The 17,468-nt window shown below is 38.6% G+C and overlaps 3 protein-coding genes across 7 annotated transcripts; 2 read left to right on the forward strand and 1 right to left on the reverse strand.

Moving 5' to 3' along the window:
- Nucleotides 1-2,712: 2,712 nt before the first annotated feature.
- ppp1r3db (protein phosphatase 1, regulatory subunit 3Db) lies at nucleotides 2,713-6,651 on the reverse strand. 2 transcript variants are annotated; one of them, XR_007932788.1, is made up of 3 exons: nucleotides 6,347-6,651; nucleotides 3,560-5,641; nucleotides 2,713-3,203 (listed from the first exon to the last, which is right to left on the reverse strand). XR_007932788.1 is itself a non-coding variant. In XM_051913362.1 (2 exons), exon 2 carries the CDS (start codon nucleotides 5,625-5,627, stop codon nucleotides 4,740-4,742), a length of 888 nt encoding a protein of 295 aa, XP_051769322.1. In that variant the 5' UTR covers nucleotides 5,628-5,641; nucleotides 6,347-6,651; the 3' UTR covers nucleotides 2,713-4,739. The 2 variants fall into 2 exon arrangements, 1 of the variants encoding a protein (XP_051769322.1); XM_051913362.1 differs by having other exon boundaries at nucleotides 2,713-5,641.
- A 198-nt stretch (nucleotides 6,652-6,849) lies between these two features.
- Nucleotides 6,850-11,804, forward strand: fam217bb (family with sequence similarity 217 member Bb). Of its 4 annotated transcripts, none has more exons than XM_051913346.1 (4): nucleotides 6,850-7,277; nucleotides 7,471-7,537; nucleotides 8,913-8,980; nucleotides 9,220-11,804. In XM_051913346.1, exons 1-4 carry the CDS (start codon nucleotides 7,171-7,173, stop codon nucleotides 10,451-10,453), a joined length of 1,476 nt encoding a protein of 491 aa, XP_051769306.1. In that variant the 5' UTR covers nucleotides 6,850-7,170; the 3' UTR covers nucleotides 10,454-11,804. The 4 variants fall into 4 exon arrangements, with proteins under 4 accessions (XP_051769306.1, XP_051769308.1, XP_051769307.1 ...); XM_051913348.1 differs by having other exon boundaries at nucleotides 7,475-7,537; XM_051913347.1 differs by lacking the exons at nucleotides 6,850-7,277; nucleotides 7,471-7,537 and adding an exon at nucleotides 7,768-8,589.
- A 1,326-nt stretch (nucleotides 11,805-13,130) lies between these two features.
- pdrg1 (p53 and DNA-damage regulated 1) lies at nucleotides 13,131-15,785 on the forward strand. Its single transcript, XM_051913368.1, has 5 exons — nucleotides 13,131-13,295; nucleotides 13,382-13,454; nucleotides 14,892-14,966; nucleotides 15,046-15,126; nucleotides 15,296-15,785. The coding sequence occupies exons 1-5, from the start codon at nucleotides 13,212-13,214 to the stop codon at nucleotides 15,376-15,378; spliced, it is 396 nt and encodes a 131-aa protein (XP_051769328.1). The 5' UTR covers nucleotides 13,131-13,211; the 3' UTR covers nucleotides 15,379-15,785.
- Nucleotides 15,786-17,468: the final 1,683 nt, after the last annotated feature.

The raw sequence follows: 17,468 nt of genomic DNA on the forward strand, positions 1-17,468 counted from the left end.
CATGGACTTGAGACTATTTTCTCACTCAAACCACTGCCTACCTGCTGCTGCTTCTGATTGCTTTTAGAGGAAAAAACTGCACATAACTACTGGTCTAGGATCAGTTAATATTAGCATGTTGGCGAAACATATTTGGCAAACAATCCAGTACGCGTCTGTGTTTGCGCTCTGAAGAACGACAAGGCTTTACAACGTGTTCTTGAAGCGTTGAGCAATATAGCCAATCACGAACAAATCTGTTGATTTCTGGAACGCAATGACCAGGTGTAACCTAGCACTGAACAAAAACTCGTTTTGAGCGGTGAGTGGATTCTGAGTTGTGGATGGTGGCAAATATTCCCTAACCCATTATAACAAACAATTATGTAAATTGTTGTGTAATTATGCAGTCAGTTTAATTTATTGTTACAGAACGTCTTCAGATCGCAATGTCTGAACTAAGGTGAGTGAGATTTTTAGTGATTATAAAGGGAGCGCCTTTTGTGGACTTTTGCGGGATATGTAGGTTGTGCTGTGACAAGTAAGTTAAAACTATTTCAAGGAAATCTGTTTAAATGTGTTTTTAAATGGGAATCACATCTCCTTAACCTGGAGTTGGTTCACCCTCCGCCTATGATCAGAAAATTAATATTTAACGCATTATTACACAAAACTGAACTTCAAACATAATTAGGCTATATTTATAAATGACTATCACTCGGAGACCCGCCGCCTTCAACTATTTTAATGGTGAGTACATCTTAGTTACACATCAATATGCTACAGATGTAGGCTAGCCTACATATTTTTATTGCTATTTGGTATGTATCGTTTTTATTATTGTGTTGTTCGAGGAATTGAAAAGCTTTTGTGCCTCGTGTTTGCAAAGTATGTATTGCCATAATGCAAAGGGGTTTCGTTTTTGGTGTAGTTTGATCTAATTAGGATCAACTATCTTGTGTTTTTGTGGTAATATAGAACTTTATTTCATTATAGAAGTCTATTTCTTTAGATATAGAAGTCTATTTCATTAATAATAAATACGGGACGTTATTATTTTGGCGAACGTCTGTTTCTCAGATTATAAAAATGTGTGCCCCCCTATGAAAACCGAATGCCCCCCCATTCTATATATTCTGGCGACGGCCCTGTATGCCGATCGGTCTGCGCAGCGCCGATGCATCTCGAACAAGCCTGTATACTTCAGTTAGTACGCATACACAAGGATCATCGTACAGTGTGCGTGAATATTGTCATCAGAAGAGGACACAAGTACTGTACATACACCATCGAATTTTTGTAACCGCGCTTATTTTGTACGCGCAGGTCGCGCATGCACATTTAATATTTTTTATAGTAATTAGTTTATCCACAAGGTGGCAGCCGTGCCCTGGGGGCGTCGATTTACAAGGTAGGTGAAGAAAAACTGCATAAACAGAACAGACCAGAACGCATGCAAGCCACAGCGACGGAGGCCTAGATTGTGTGAAGAGGTTAGAAAGTACCCTCATTTGTACAATTCTAGTATGAAAGATGGAAAGATGGAGTTACATGGGCTGTAACTCGTGGAGAGAGATTGCTCTAAACTGCGCAAGCATCGAAGGCCTGTGGACGTGTACGAGTCAAATGAAGTATACTTTGCAAGGCTGTGTGTTCGCCTAGCGTTCACGTAAAAAACATACACCCAGGGCTTTATAATAGGCGTACCACATTTTACAAGAAGGAATGATGATGTATTGACTCATTATTTAAATTTTGTTAATTTTGAACAAAAAAAGTTACATAGTGTATCTTTAAAATGAAAACAGAAAATATAAAAATACAAAGTAATTCAAAATATTAATAAAAACTATAAAAGTATCTCAATGATACTTAAATAACGCTGGCAGAGATTCTCCACTGGTGTTATAACATCTGCACAACACAATGTGTGAATGACAGAAGTACCTTTGTGTCAGATCAGATCACTGTACCTGATCAGCCGTACCATGCAGCGCCTTAAGAGCATCAGATGTGTGTTTTTTCAGTTTGATCTGTTCTCAGTAGAGTTGTGTTTGCATGAGCTCCACAGGTCTGCTCTCAGAACAGTTTACGTTCAGCATGTTGATTATATTACTGACTGACACGTGTGATATAACACAAAGAGCTGTAATGATGAGTGCTTATCACTTCCTCCCCTGGATGTCTGTCTATGAGTAAATGACAAAGTCACATACTGTAAATGTAGAATATGGCTTTACGTTCTCAGACATATACCATTTCACTGGTATCATCCGTTTCCCTAAACAAGACAGCAAATCCAATGTAAATATAATGAGATCTACATCTAATCTCCTCTTTTATATGGCTGTTGCACTTACAATCTAGTTATTTACGTGACACCCCTAATGAAGCTCATGCATGAGAGATGAGCTCCTAAACTGGGTCAGCCTCCTTCAGTGGAGGAAATGGACGCCTGATCCACTGAAGCACAGGGTTAATATTTCTCTGAAACACAAGCAGCTGATTCTGTCATCGAGTGTCTTTGTACTCAGACTCCTTTTTATCTTGAGGAAAATATCAGAAAACAAACAAATTGCAGAGATTCTCAAGTAGGGTATAAATGACAAAAAACAAATTAACGCTTCTGTGCAGGTGTTTCTATTACAGCAGCTGAGGAAGTGACAGAAAATTTGACATCTTTCTCCCTTCTGACCAACATAATCAATCTCTATATTTTTCCCTCTTTTGGAAAGTTGTGGAAACACTGTTGCAGATTTTTTCTTTTGCTATTACAGCAAATGAAAATACAAAAATTATATTTGCTGTCATCTCCATTCACCGCTGTAGAAGTTTACCCAACTATGACGAGTTCCGCTTCTGAGAACCCTGGAAATGTGAAAAGGGTCCATCTAGTTTATTTCACACACATCAGCAGACATATAAGGCAACAGTTTGTCATACAGATACAGTTACATATAATCAGTAGTGCCTATGAATATGTAATATTGCACATTGTCCAACACTAAAATTCAGATAAAAAAAATAAAATAAGCTAAACTAAAAAAAAAAAAAAACTTACAATATATATGTTCTCCAAATTGTTCATTTTTACAGAGAATATTTAAAATTGTGGACATCAGCCTGTCTTTATCGTCCCTTTTTCCCAATCTTATGTGGAAGAATTCGGCTTGCATGAGCTCCTCAAGATTCACAGCTCCATCTAGTGTTCGCTCACAGTACTGCTGAAAATCAGAGAGGTTCTCTTTGAATATCAACAAACCCCTTCACAGTTATTGTTATTCAATTACAGAGAGAAAGAAAATAAAAATAAAATATAACAAATTAAAAAAATTCACAAACATTTAATCATAAAACAGGACAATAACTCTCAATTTAGTGGTAATGATCTTGATGAATGATGAATACTTTGGTTTACTCAAGTTATATTGCAGTAGAAAACACAACCAGGCTGAATAATCTACATCAAATAGAGAATGTCAGATAAACACTCAGCTGTCAGGCTATGTGTCAAAGGTGAAGGTGTGCTTATAGTAGTTTTGTTACTGGTTTAAAGACGATGGATATTTTTAGAACTGACCTCGCATTTCTCTCATGTGTCCTTACAGCTGTAGAGTCAGAAGCGCATTGACTGCCTTCCTCAGATGCCATTTACTGCCTGGAGAAATCTCTGTCAACAAGAGCGGCAACGCAAGGGAATAACAATGATCACTCAAATTTATCCTTTTCTAAATATGCAAAATTTAAGAGCATAAATAACCCTGTTTTGCTGGGGTGAAATGAGTAACATGCAATACATTAGAATCGAATAAGTGCATAATACAATAAGTTGCTAAGTCAGCTTGTGCATTAATGTCTAATTCCACATATCACACCAGGAAAAGATGTTAACTAGACACAAGAGTAAAAAATGTACTAAACCTCACTAAATAATTGGTAACACTTTACAATAAGCTCTCATTTTTTAACATGAATGCATTAACTAACATGAACTAACAATGAACAATATTTTTTTACAACATTTATTAACTTTTGTTAATGTTGGTTACTAAAACCACAATTGTTCAATGTTTGTGTCACTGTGCATTAACTAAAGTTAACAGATACTTTTGATTTTAAAAATGTATTAGTAAATGTTGAAATTAATGTTAACTAAGATTAATATATGCTGTACTGCTCATTGTTAGTTCATGTTAACTAATGTTAACAAATGGAACCTTATTGTAAAGTGTTACCAAATAATCCAAAAATGTTTAGCATGTAAAACTGATGCAAGACAATCAATCACATAATTAGAGAAAGAATCTTACACACAACAAGACTTCTCCAAGAGATGTTAAAGGATTAGTTCACTTTCAAATGAAAATCAGCCCAAGCTTTACTCATCGTCAAGCCATCTAAAGCTTAGGCTAATTTTCATTTGAAAGTGAACTAACCCTTCAGTGATGTAAAGAGCACTATAACGTGCAGTATATCTCAGCAGACGAGCTCTGAGTTCTAAAGGAATTGAAATAATGGGCATGAAGTTTGTTCTATTTTTGAACAGACAATTAAAGACAAAAGTCTCCTCCTGCAATTATAATACTGAACCGATCAGGTATTGCAAGCTAATTGTTCTTGGGTGGAAGTCAGTCCTGAAATAAGAGCCATTTTAATGATAACTTCCATTTTAAAATGCTTGTGCAAAAGTGTGGCTCTATCAGATGAACCTTGAATTGTGTGTGTGTAGGTCTGTATCGCAGTGCAGCTTGAGTGGAGAGTCAGATGAAATGCAGCAGGCTGTCTTCACACTCTCTGGGGACGGTCAGTTTGTACGTCTGGCAGGTCAGTTTATAATCACATCCACCATTATTGTCCCAGTACTCAAATCCTCTGACCCGGAAGCAGATGGCAAACTGTAGCATGGCACCTGGTTGCACGATGAAAGGTGGGACAGGCAGGTGAAAACGAAACATGTCTGACTCTGGATCAGGCCCGTGTCTGTGGATGGTGCAGGTCCAGCTCGCTTTACTCTCCGCGCTGCTTTTCCAGTCTGTGAACGAGTAGCGCACCATAACCTCTTTCTCATAGGCTACGTTCAGCACTTGCACGGTTCCTATAATTCCCAGCTCAGAGCAAAACACCTGCTCCAGGCAAACTCTCTGCTGGCACAAGCGCTTGAGGAATCCAGCCTCGGCACCCAGATTGTCAGGGAAGGACGGCTGGAAGTAGGGTAGGGAGAGCTCCAGCTTCTTCCTGGAGGCCAGCTCAGAACTTGCCAGCAGTCTCGTGATGACGTGGACCGGCACCAGCGGGTCCTCACTGGCCTTGAAGAACTTCACATCTTCCAGTTCCAACCCTAAGGAATCAACGAAGCGGACCTGCACGTTCCTGCAGGAATGCTCGTCTGTGGAGGAGGAGAGAGATTTCGCCCGTCTCCTCATGATGGGCTTTGGCTCCGGCTCACAGGACGGCCTACGCCGGACGACGGGCTCCTGAGGAGGACCTGGTTTTGGGCTGGGTGGCCGAATTGCCACCGGGGTCCTTTGTGGAAGTGGTTTGGGGTTGTAGATGTCCCGAAGATGAAAGGTCTGGACAGGTCTTGATACTTCACTAACACCGCTTGTGAACTGCAAGGCAGGTCCAGAGCCATGCGGATGGGATTCCATTCTCACTGCGTTTACTATGAGCAAAAGGAGAATATGTAAGAAGATGAACAAAGTTTGTTAATACACTAGTTATGTAGTTTCACGTAGGCTTGAAAATATATGAGTGTTGTTGTATTTTCCAAGTAGCATCTTTCTGTACTTTTGCCAGAACTAAAAGATTTTTTGGCATTTCTACAAACTATGGACCACTAATATTAGACAACCATAAAGTGTATAAATACGTAATTCTATTTTATAATGTCAATTTTCAGTGAAAAACTTTGCTATATTAATGTAAAGACATTCAGACATTAAAAAAACCAACCAAAAAAAAAAAAAAAAAAAAAACCCTTTGCGATAAAGTGCCCCTTTGGAGACGCTAGTTAATTTCTTCATTAGGCTATGTTAAAGGGATAGTTCACGCAAAAATGAAAATTCTGTCATCATTTACTCACCCTCATGTTGTTCCAAACCTCCATAGAATTGTTTTTTCCTACTATGGGGTCCATCAACTGTTTGATTACCAACATTCTTTAAATATCTTCTTTTGTGTTCAGCAGAAGAGAGAAACTCATACAGGTTTGGAACGACATGAGGGTGAGCAGAATTTTCATTTTTGGGTGAACTATCCCTTTAACCTAATACTAAAGCCTAAAAACAAATGCGTAACACTTGATGAACACACAGTTGACGGGTCTCTTTCAAGCGATACACCTCTAGATCTGGCAACAGATTCTTACCTCACTGTAGGCTGTGAGGAATATAATTACGAAGAACGCGCTCGTAATGTCCAGTTAAAACTAAAAAACACACAACATATTAATTTTACAGTGGAGAAGACCACTTCACCCAGAGTGGCTGTAATAATATACGCAGAGATCAAGAGCCTATGACATTTAACTACTGATCCCATAGGGAGGTGTAGGCGAAACCACAGCAGCGATTATTATTAGACCACCGTACATGATATAAGACATTCTCACGTCCTGCATGTCTATAAACAATGCATAGCGCTAACATTTCAGAGAGATCTCAATTTACATTCGCGAGAGCAATTCTAAATGAACGAGAACGCGCTCATAATTAGCACAATCAATGAAGTTGTCTTAAATAGCGCGCGTCGGGTTGTATTTTTGTCGCGTCGCTCGCTTACAGTGCACATACAGTATCGTGTAGTACAGCGACTTTGAGCCTGTGACACTGTTAACTACATTTCCCACACAGCAATGCGCGCTTCAGCATCCTCACAGCTGGAATACACGCCTGCGTAAATATCCTCATTTATAGGCTTCAGACAATTAACCCCATATCGATTAGTCTACAGTATGAGACAGAACCGAGCAGAACGCCTAATTTGACCGATGCATCTCATTACAGACAGGCTGATCCGGTCTTCGCTGAATTATTTACGACAGAACGGTACAGATGCACAGGGGATTAAAGGGACTGTCGATAAATCGTGGGAGTAAACCTCACATGAACGAGGAAATGGATAAACCCTCAAAACAAAAGACTCCGTGGCTGTAATACGAGAGAATTCATCCGTTTAGGAGATCTTTGAGAAATGCCAGTGATGGGAACAGTCTTACAGGAGAGCAATGTGCACAACAGTCAGAATAAGCTTCTTTCTTCTGATAGAACAAAAACTAAAGCTTTGGGACATGCACCAAGGTAAGAAAAAAGAACCATAATTAGATTCAGGTCATGTTTTATTTACCTGCCAGGTCATCCATTTATGATGAAGTAGCTTGGATAAGCATTTTTAAAATGTTAAGCAAATTCTTGGTGCTTTTGAATGGGCTGTACTTCAGCCATCATCCATTTACTTCTGAACTGATCCTGATCCTCACTTTTTCATTGAAAGCAAGAAACCCACAAAGGTGCCTTTACATCCACCACCGAATAGTGGCATCAGCCTGTCATCTGAAACTGTGAGTACTGAACAGCAATAGTTTGTGTGTAAACTTTATTAAAAAAAAGATAGAACAAATTATAATTCTATTTAATGCAATCTGATGCAATTAAGTTCACCACACACCTTTCATGTAGTGTGTAATATATGTTTTGTGACTGTAAAAGGTCTGCAAAGTTTCAAAGATCACAGTGCAGATAAATGGAGTTATTAGCTGCTTGAAGAACTTAGACAAATCATATATGATTATAGTTGTGTATTTATTTGGTTTTGTGTTTCATTTGTCCTTCCCTGTGCCTTTGTTGATACCGGACTTCTGCAATGCATCCACATATGTCATAAATGATATATACTCCAGTTAACTGGTATAACTCATAATCCTGTTGTCTGTCCGTGAGCTCCCTCTGTTGCTCTGACAGTGCAAACGCAGCTTGATTTTGGCCTCAGTGCTCGAGGTCCGAGGCTGTTGGTCCCGTCCGGCCCGACAGTTAGAAATGTGGCTAATGTCTCCCAAAAGAAAGAAGACTTTCTGAACTGCTGAAACGAGCCATCAGTAATTCAGGCCACATCTATATATCTGCGTACACATGAAACTACTGAAACAGACTCAAAAAGATGTAGTATACATGCCAGATCAGTATGTGGCGCTGTAATTCTGCCACAGAGATGCACTAAAAATAGAGAAGAAGACTAGGAGCATGTGCTGTATACAAACTTTAGTAAAGCTAATAGGCTCGGTAGCTTCTGCGGCACGAACACAAGCATGTAGTCCACTATTGTGGTTGTGGTTGTTGTTGCTGTTACGTGACGTAGCGGTGTCTGACTAGGGTCGAGACGTGGGGTGATGACATCATCGTTTCACTAAATATATTGGCTGTACACACGAAAACACAAGGATGTCGTTTTCAGATTTATCCAGTCTGGGACCCGGTTTAAATAAATAGCGGTTTCAAGCTTCCAAAGCGCCGGATCCGTCTGGACGAAATGGCGATACGATACAATTTTTTTTTGCCTATACAGCTAAACGCGTCTCCGGGTGGACGGACTCTCAGTCTCACTTCCTGCTTGTGGGTTTGTAACTAATTTGCATAATGGCCGTCTATGGTCTTCATTGGCTGAACAGTGTCTCTTTTGCCCTCTTTGCTCAGAAAGGCGGGGTTAGAGAGACTGAATCGAACCGTTTCAGACACTGAGAGAAAAGAGCTGATGCTGCAGTGGATATTATGAGAAAATTAAAGTGTTTTTGATCTTGGATGAATGTGAACCTGTTGTAGGAGACTCAAAACAACACTAGAAACCTTTAAAATAGCATAAGAGGGCAATTTAATAGATAATACCAGTAGATATTAAACATATCATAGGAAGTATAAGTGCTTTTTTCCTTGTGTCTGCAGGACTCTCAGCAAAGATTAAGAAGGACAAGACCTGACAAAATGTTGATCATGGCGAACACCACAAACAGGTTAGATATGGCACAAAGATCAACTGAGACATTAACTGGTAACATTGTATTTTACAGTCTACATGTTATTATAATTAATTATTATAATAAGCCAAGAACTATGAATAATTACATGCAACTCCAAAAAAATAATGGCACACCAAGTACATGTAAATTATTCATGTTAATACATGAACACTGTAAAACAGTGTGACCAGATATTATATAATTTTCTAAGACTTGTCCTTTGATTCCTCAAGGCAACATAACACCAAGATCAAATCTCATATGACTTCCAAAAATGGACAAAAGGAGAGGCGACAAAGACCAAACAGCAATGGTGCAAAAGAGAGTGGTGGCAGGGGTAGAAGTTCAAGTGTAAGGCCTGTAAAGGTGCAGAGAGAAGACTCTTCAGAGCGCAGAACCCAAGACGAGGGCTGTACACCGCGAAGTAAACCTGGAGACGAGGACAGCGCCAGTGACCTCTCTGATTCTGAAAGATATTCTGCGTTTCCCACTCAAATTTCTCCGCCTGACCTCAACCTGCGTGCAGAGGTCATAGACCCGTCTGACTTTCATCCCTCCAGACCTGCTTGTCGAGGGCAGGACAGGTTCAGAGGAAGCTATCCAGATTTCCTGCCGCCTCCTTTCAATTCTTGGAGTCTCAAACAGTTAGCGGTGTACTTGAACACCGACGGCAAGAGCACTCCTCGGCCCAAGCCCGTCGGGCAGCTCGAGAGATACTTGGACCGGCTATTGCAGATGGAATGGCATCAGATCAAAAGTGTCCAAGAAGACAGCAGCAAATCCAATGCCCCAGTACCTAAAGGTCGCCGCTTACCTCATTCATCTTCTCATCTCAGCCTCAGCTCTCCTAAATGTATCCTCCAGTGTCAGCGCGCGTTCCCTTTGACGCTCCTGTCCTCTTTGGCCAGTGCTCCCGCCCTTCAGCTTTCAAGCTGTACCTGTCCACATTGCCAGAATCAGTATGCCGTCTTGAACGGATCGTGCCGCTCTTATGCCTACCATCACCACACACGGTTGAGTCCACTCCTGGAGAAGAAGCGCCAGGCCTCAGGTTTGCCTAAACGGAGCAGCAGCGAGAGCAGGGCTAATCAGCTGGAACCCAGACTCAGATCCCGCGAGCACAGACTCAGCGACCCTCTGAGCGAGAGCAGACACTTGAGGCGCATGCAGGCTGTCGGGAACATTCGCAATCCTGCTGCTTCCACATACAGCTCGGACCAAGCTTCTACTGCAGCTACAACTGACAGTATCGGTGATGTGAAAAAGAGGAGTCGTTCCTGTGTGGGCGTGAGCGAGGCTGGCTTTAGGGCACGAGGACGCAGCGAACAAGGGAAGAGCTCAGATAAAACACAGCAGGACTCAGAACTGTCTTGTGCTGTATGTTCAGATGGGTTACAAAGATCGAAAGACTCTGCAACTAGTCGACTGACCCGGAAGCAGAAACACGTTGAATTTGTCACAAAGTAACTTCAATACAGTGACCTGGAAAACTTACTGTAAAATGAATGAATTTCATTGATAAAAGAATATCAAGCCAAGTTACGAGAAATTTGTGCAGTGACATTTACAGTGTGCAACAGATCCCTGTTATTTTAGTGAATGTATGAAGTCAGTTCATCACATGATGTTACACTAACGTTTTGCAAAGTTGTCTTCATTTTCAACAGTATTGATTTATCATTTGAAATCTTATAGTGAAGTTCAAGCATACATACAGGCAAAATGGTTTGTAAACAAATTCATAAGGAAAAAAATATATATAAACAATAAATCAGCTACTTATTGGATTCCAAGTGATCAAGGGCTTAGGGTGTTCCATTTAAACACATTTCAAGGGTTCCGCCAGTAGTGGGCGCTCGTGCAACGTAAGCAATGACGTACATCCGAGTGAACGAGACGGAGGGAAGTTAGCGAGAAAAAGGCATAAAAAAGTGGACTTAAATACAGCCACGTTCTTTTCTGTGTATAAATACGAATAACCGACGCAATTATTAGTAAATGAGACCCAATCTTTTTAGTGGTTTAAAGGTCCGTTCGCGCTAAGAATGCTAATGCTAATGAAAAACAAAGATATCATTTAAAAAAAACATTGTAAATATGAAAGATTAGCAGAGTTCACACCACAACTATAACGACACAGAGGAACGATATCGTTGGAATCGATTTCAGAATGATTTGTTTCCAGCTGATGAACGATAAAAACATTGACAGCCAATCAGAATCCATCCTGCTTTAAAGAGCTCGAGCATTTAACTTTATAGTTATCATCTTTAACTTTATAGTTATCATTCTTGGTGTGAACGGGCCTTTAAGCCTCTTCAGTTCAGCACAACCATTTTGCCTGTTTATGACTGCATTATTTTAAAAATGAAGTTTAAGTTGTGTTTCAGTAGAACTCTATGCATGTTTATTTGTTTAAATTCTTATTTTTAGTAACTGTTCTTTTATTGTTTGTAATAGCAGTATATCTACATTAATATCTCTGAAGCATCTTTTATCAGCGCTTAAATAAAAATAAACAATGTTTTTTTTTTCAGCAATACTTATACGTCACAGATGATTCAGTTACAGCAGTGTATGTAATGTTCAGTTTCTTAACAATGGTTAACCACTCGCAGAAGATGACCAGAGATTACAGTCACAAATGACGTGCTGTAGATGAAACTTCACGTGTCTGCGCACCATACCCCAACTCGACTGTCCCAGTGAGCAAAAGCAGTCATCTTACATTGTATAACTTATTAATTTTCCTATTCTGTGTCTGATTCAAAAGGTCAATGTGATGACTATAAATAAAATATGCTTGTAAAGCTCTTTACACTCTTGACATGGGAGAAGTTATAGCCATATCCAAAGTAAGTCCAGATGTTTTGAGAACAGATTAATTTTGTTATCAACACTACTGCTACAATATTCTGTTGAATAAAATAAATGCCTATAAGTTAATTTAATCTGATTCATATTTTGAATTAGGGAAGACTGGCAATAGTTGTCACAAGGGCGTTATGGTGATGTTGCTATTGAAGGTCAAAGCTTGTTCAGTCGAGTGGTTTTGAATTCAGAACACCTCGTTCAATATTGTTTAATTAGGATATTTTTGTGTTAACTATCCTATTGTAACAGCTGTTGGGTAACAAATGAACATAGTTAAATCCACAATGAAATGTGTTCAGACAAGAGTCAATTACTACACATGCTACCTTTTCCATTTTGTTAATTTACACTTAGGCTACACTTATGATGTGATGCGATGGGCAGGCCACCTGACTAGGGTCATTCTTGATGTTTCATGCATGTAAAAGATTTTGATTGTTATAAAAGAAAGAAAATTATGTTAAAATGTAGTTGATTATACAGTCTGATCAGAGTATTTAATGTTTCGACACTATTTTAGCTGATTAATTTTTTATCGTCACTGATATTACAACCTTTTCTTAATGTATGAAATAAAAATAAAAGCAAAGAGCAAAAGTCGAGTTGTCCATCATGTATAGAAATAATAATATCAAGATGTTAATAAATAGGCATACTTTTTTTTTTTGAGATTGACGCTTCAGATTAACTGTATATTTTAGATGGTCAGCGAAAGCAGAAATGTTAAAATGCTTTTTTGTAGCAAAGACTAGGGTTTACAGAAATGATTATCAAAAGCTCACCTAAACCATTCTGAATTCGGAACTGCATGCTAACCAAGTGAAAAAATACTACAGTAATTTATAGTGAATACTATAGGGCTTTTGAACCATACTATAGTAAAGTACTTGAATTAATTTGTTGTGGTAATTCTATAGTTGCTGTGGTAATATAACAATTATAGTAATATAAACAATTTACTTTACCCAATACTACTAAGTTTTCTACAACTATAGGGTATATTATACTACAATGCACTACAGTTTATCAGTTCACTATAGTTAATACTACAGTAAGCTGTAGCATTCATTTAAAAAATGTTAAATACTAAAATATATACAGTATACTCCAGTTTACTATAGTATGGTTCAAAACACTATAGTATTTACTATAAATTACTATAGCATTTTTTTCATGTGGGAACATACTATTAATATTTCCCCTATATCTTTCTATGGCAAAAATAGTAAGAGTAGTATGTTAGTATGTGGTTCCAAATTCAGCGCATGGCAGGCGGAACTGAAATAAAGCAGAACTTGTTTCCGTGATCAGTCGAGCCTATTTTTCCAGCGCACAATATGCAGAATCAAGCATGGACGAGGGTGCGCAGCGAATATTGGAGCATTTGACTGAAGTAGAGGTTGCTGCAGAAGACATTCTTTCTGACAAACAACAGGTACGTTAGAATTATATAAAAAGTTGTAGTGGAAGAAGAAGTGTCGCTAAAATAGTGTAAACTAATTGTCGCTTAAATATTGACAGATAGTGGATCTGGATTTGCGGAGAAACAGAAATCGAGAAGCTCTCAGCGCTTTACGAAATCATTCCTCAAACGGCAAGTCCAAAATATTGTTTATTACGTGCGTAGCCTGTCAGAGAATGTGATCTGATTATTGTTGTCCGACAGTCAAACGTATTTTATGTGTTGCATTCGCATTTATGTCATATTTCAGAAATTAGCGTTTAGGTTTTTAGATGTTTATAAAATATGGTTACATGTATTTCTGTAGTTTATACATCAATTAGTGTCTGTATTTGATAAGCATTAAATCTATGTTATGAAATATATTACATGATGATTTATATATACAGTGTTAGTGTATATATTAATGTGTTTTTGGGGCAACCTCTAATGGGGAAAAAAATCCAGCATTAAAAATTGCTAAAGTTTCATAAGAATATATTGTATTTATTTAATAGTAATAGTCTTTATTTATATTTCTTTTTATTGTGATGTCAGACATTTGTTTTTAACCCAGAAGAGAAAGTTATCATGACCCTAATGCCCAAACACATTTTATGTATTTAATATCTAAGATGATACAGTATAAGGCATATATGATCTTAAAGAAATTCAGACACTAATCAGTAGAATGTCTGGATCTCAGGAGGCTCTTCCTGATACTATTTGAAACATAATATTACTTAAAGGGTTAGTTCACCCAAAAATGAAAATTTCTGTCATTAATTACTCAACCTCATGTTGTTCCACTCCCGTAAGACCTTCGTTCATCTTTGGAACACAAATTAAGATATTTTTGATGAAATCCGAGAGATATGACTTGTCCATAGACAGCAATATAATCAATACTTTCAAGGTCCAGAAAGGTACTAAAGACATCCTAGTAATCATAATTTGTGTTCTGAAGATGAATGAAGGTCTTACGGGTGTGGAACGACATGAGGGTGAGAAATTAATGACAAAAATTACATTTTTGGGTGAACTAACACTTTAAAGGCAGGAACACACCAAGTCGACGGTCGGCTGTCGGGCAAGTTTTCTCAGTGTGTTCCGCACCGTCGGCATTTCATCTTAAGCAGGCGCAGAACGGACGTGCTACTTGGCCGTTGGCTGTTGAGTGTCGGTTTGGTGTGTCAGGTCAACTTTGGACCCAGACGCTGCCAACGTGAGCCAACCCCGTAGTCTGCTTTCGTCGGCACTAGTTCATCAGCGTCGGCTTGGTGTGTTCCTGCCTTAAACCAGTGGTCTCAAACTCAATTCCTGGAGGGCCACAGCTCTGCACAGTTTTGCTCCAACCCTAATCAAACACACCTGATCCAGCTAATCAAGGTCTTCAGGATTACTAGAAACTTTCAAACAGGTGTGAGTTGGAGCTGGTTGGAGCTAAACTGTGCAGAGCTGTGGCCCTCCAGGAACTGAGTTTGAGACCACTGCTTTAAACAGTTTATTGCTATTTGCACTTCTGGTTGGATGCTAATTTGATGCTTTGCCTCTGAACAAGACAATAACGTGTAATCCAATCTAATCTAGATAATGTTAAGGTGTGTTTTGGAAATATGTTCATCAAATTCCCCAAAGAGCGCACCAGATCCATGATCCTTAAAGGTGAGCATGCCTTCTTCAACCATATAATACATGTTTACTTGGCCGCTTGCTGTTATTTATGTTATATTGTTCTCAACAGACCAAGAACAGCTGGACAAGGAAATAACTGACCTCCGCAAAAGGCTAAAAGCAAAAGTAAATCGTCTCAATGAGATACAAGGTAGAGTTGCCTTACCGTCCTGATTCATTCATACTTTGGCATGTTTAAAACCTCATCTTTAGGTCAGTGTGTAGTAAATATCTACTCTGTATTTTCTGCCAGAGTCAGGTTACTGTCGTGAAATATTAGTAGATGTGGGAGCATCTAATATTCTCTGTTTCCTGCACAGGTAAGCCTGAGCTGAGAGGATATAACCTTGCCCCTCTGAGCAATGATGAGATGAAGGCGATTAACAGCCTCCTTAAGAAATGATATTCGTCTTGAACCTGGAAACATTTGCACTGAACTGAAGTAAACGCAAACCACCCATGACTTTACTGACTCCGCAGATGACCAATGCAAGCTCTTCGCTTCTTTCTTTCTTTTTTTTGGTGACTGGCTCACACGGTCTTTTCATCATTCAGTGCTTTTATTTTGATTGTGTTTAAAGGTCTTGCTTGTGTTTTGTGGAATGAGAAGCAAAACTGAACTGTTGAAGAGCATAATGCAAAAAAAAATAGATTCTACATAGCAAACAAACAAATTCAAATTCAGTACTTGTCGGCAGTGTCTGAAAACCCATTAACATGCTTATTTCTGGTGTAATTATGTGTGATTTACATGTTCTAAATTGACAATGTATTCTTTTTACTCAGTAAACTCAATGTTTCATCACTTTATGATTTTTGCTTTCAGTTGATTTTAAGTTCAGAGCTGATAATAGTAATGATTCCTTTAGTTTGGCAACATAAATAGTGTTTCCACCTTATTCCGACGCCCCATGATGCTTTGCATGAATTATGGGTGTAACTCAACGCTCTATGAATGCGATAATACTTGTTTTTTTTTTTTTTTTTTCTTTTTTTTAAACGTGGTACAATGAGATGACATTATTCTACTCACCCTTCAACCATCAAACATTAAAAGGACATTTAAAAGTGTAAAAGCATCAACAAGGTACTTTCAACAGATCATGAATAACCCAAAAGTGCAATTCTGACCACAGCAATTACGGACGGGTTAAATATCACTGTAGTAATTTATATCTGTATTATGTAACATACGTTGCCTTAATCAAAAATGTTCATTAACTTCAGCATTGTGTGCTACTATCTCAAAGTGATTTCTGTCATTCTGACAGATGATAAATTGTATTTACCTGTGAAAACAAACCTGGAAAGAGACATGAGGAGAAAAACGAGAGATTCTTTGTGCATTCCAGTGAATTATTAATGGGATGTATCATAAATTAAATTGGGAGAACAGACCACAAATGTGCAGTATATGTTGTCTTTTTTCATACTATTATAGTGGAATGCAAAAGGAAAAAAAAATCATAAGGAAAAGAATGCAGCGACTGAAAAGAGCTCTTGCCATATTCTTGTTAAAACATGTCACGTTAAAATACCGAGCGTTACGTTATTCTCATGATGTCTGAAAATAAAACGTGAAGGAAAATGGACGGCTCATTTAGTCAAACTGACAGATAAGCTTTATTTGTAGGGCAACCTTATTTGAAATGATTAATTTCAGTCTTTTTGAATGGAAGTTCCTCAAACCGGCAGTGCCACCCATAATTCAAAACGCAGTACGCTCTTCAGGAATAAGGTGGTGATTTTTATCAGCAGTTAAACAAGAACCTAGCTGTAGCCCCGTCCCTTTCCAGCGCTGCGCTCGTTGTGTTCTGTCTTCCGGTTTGCATTTCCACAGCATTAGGAATGAACCACTCAGTTTAAAATCTTCCCAGTCTACTTGTTATGACATCTGTTTCAGCGATGCCATAGAAATGTACAGAGCTAATGCAAAAACAGAAGTTCAAACACAAAATTCTAAAGATGGCTGCGCGCTCGTTTCTCTGGTACATAAGGTCTATACGCTGTTAAAAAAATAAAAGTTCTTTATTGCCATTTATGGTTCTATGAAGAACCTTTAACATCCAAGGAGCCATTCTATTGCACGGACGATTCTCTGACTCTAGGTGGCAGTGTTTCTTTAGTCTTTGTAGTGTTTTTATGGTTGTTGCAATGTACTTGTGTGAACAGGGATCATTTAATGTACAGACAGTCGCTGTGAAACTCTCCACTAAAACTCTGATCTAAAATAAGCAGAATGAGAATGAGAGGTCACATTTTAGCAGGGTTAGTTTAAATGGCAGAGGATGGTTTTCCAGGTTGCGTGCAGTGGTACAGTCCTGGATGCCATCCAGTGTGATGAATTCATGAGTCAGAATGAGGTGGGAAACAGAAGTCTGTTCTCAGTTATATAATCTCCAAAACAAGACATTCCACTAGAGGAGAACGACATGTGAAAACACATTCAACAGGTTCATAACATACAGTTATGCAAAGCCGGCCTAATTTTAT

This window comes from Ctenopharyngodon idella, chromosome 11, assembly GCF_019924925.1.
Source record: "Ctenopharyngodon idella isolate HZGC_01 chromosome 11, HZGC01, whole genome shotgun sequence".
In the NCBI taxonomy this organism is placed as follows: Eukaryota; Metazoa; Chordata; class Actinopteri; order Cypriniformes; family Xenocyprididae; genus Ctenopharyngodon; species Ctenopharyngodon idella.

Coding starts and splice junctions, on each gene's coding strand:
- ppp1r3db (XM_051913362.1), bottom strand. CDS start 5,627: ATGGAATCCCATCCGCATGGCTCTGGACCTGCCTTGCAGTTCACAAGC.
- fam217bb (XM_051913346.1), top strand. CDS start 7,171: ATGCCAGTGATGGGAACAGTCTTACAGGAGAGCAATGTGCACAACAGT. Junction 7,278..7,470: donor GCTTTGGGACATGCACCAAG/GTAAGAAAAAAG, acceptor TTTCATTGAAAG/CAAGAAACCCACAAAGGTGC. Junction 8,981..9,219: donor ATGGCGAACACCACAAACAG/GTTAGATATGGC, acceptor TGATTCCTCAAG/GCAACATAACACCAAGATCA.
- pdrg1 (XM_051913368.1), top strand. CDS start 13,212: ATGGACGAGGGTGCGCAGCGAATATTGGAGCATTTGACTGAAGTAGAG. Junction 13,296..13,381: donor TTCTTTCTGACAAACAACAG/GTACGTTAGAAT, acceptor AAATATTGACAG/ATAGTGGATCTGGATTTGCG. Junction 13,455..14,891: donor ACGAAATCATTCCTCAAACG/GCAAGTCCAAAA, acceptor AATCTAATCTAG/ATAATGTTAAGGTGTGTTTT.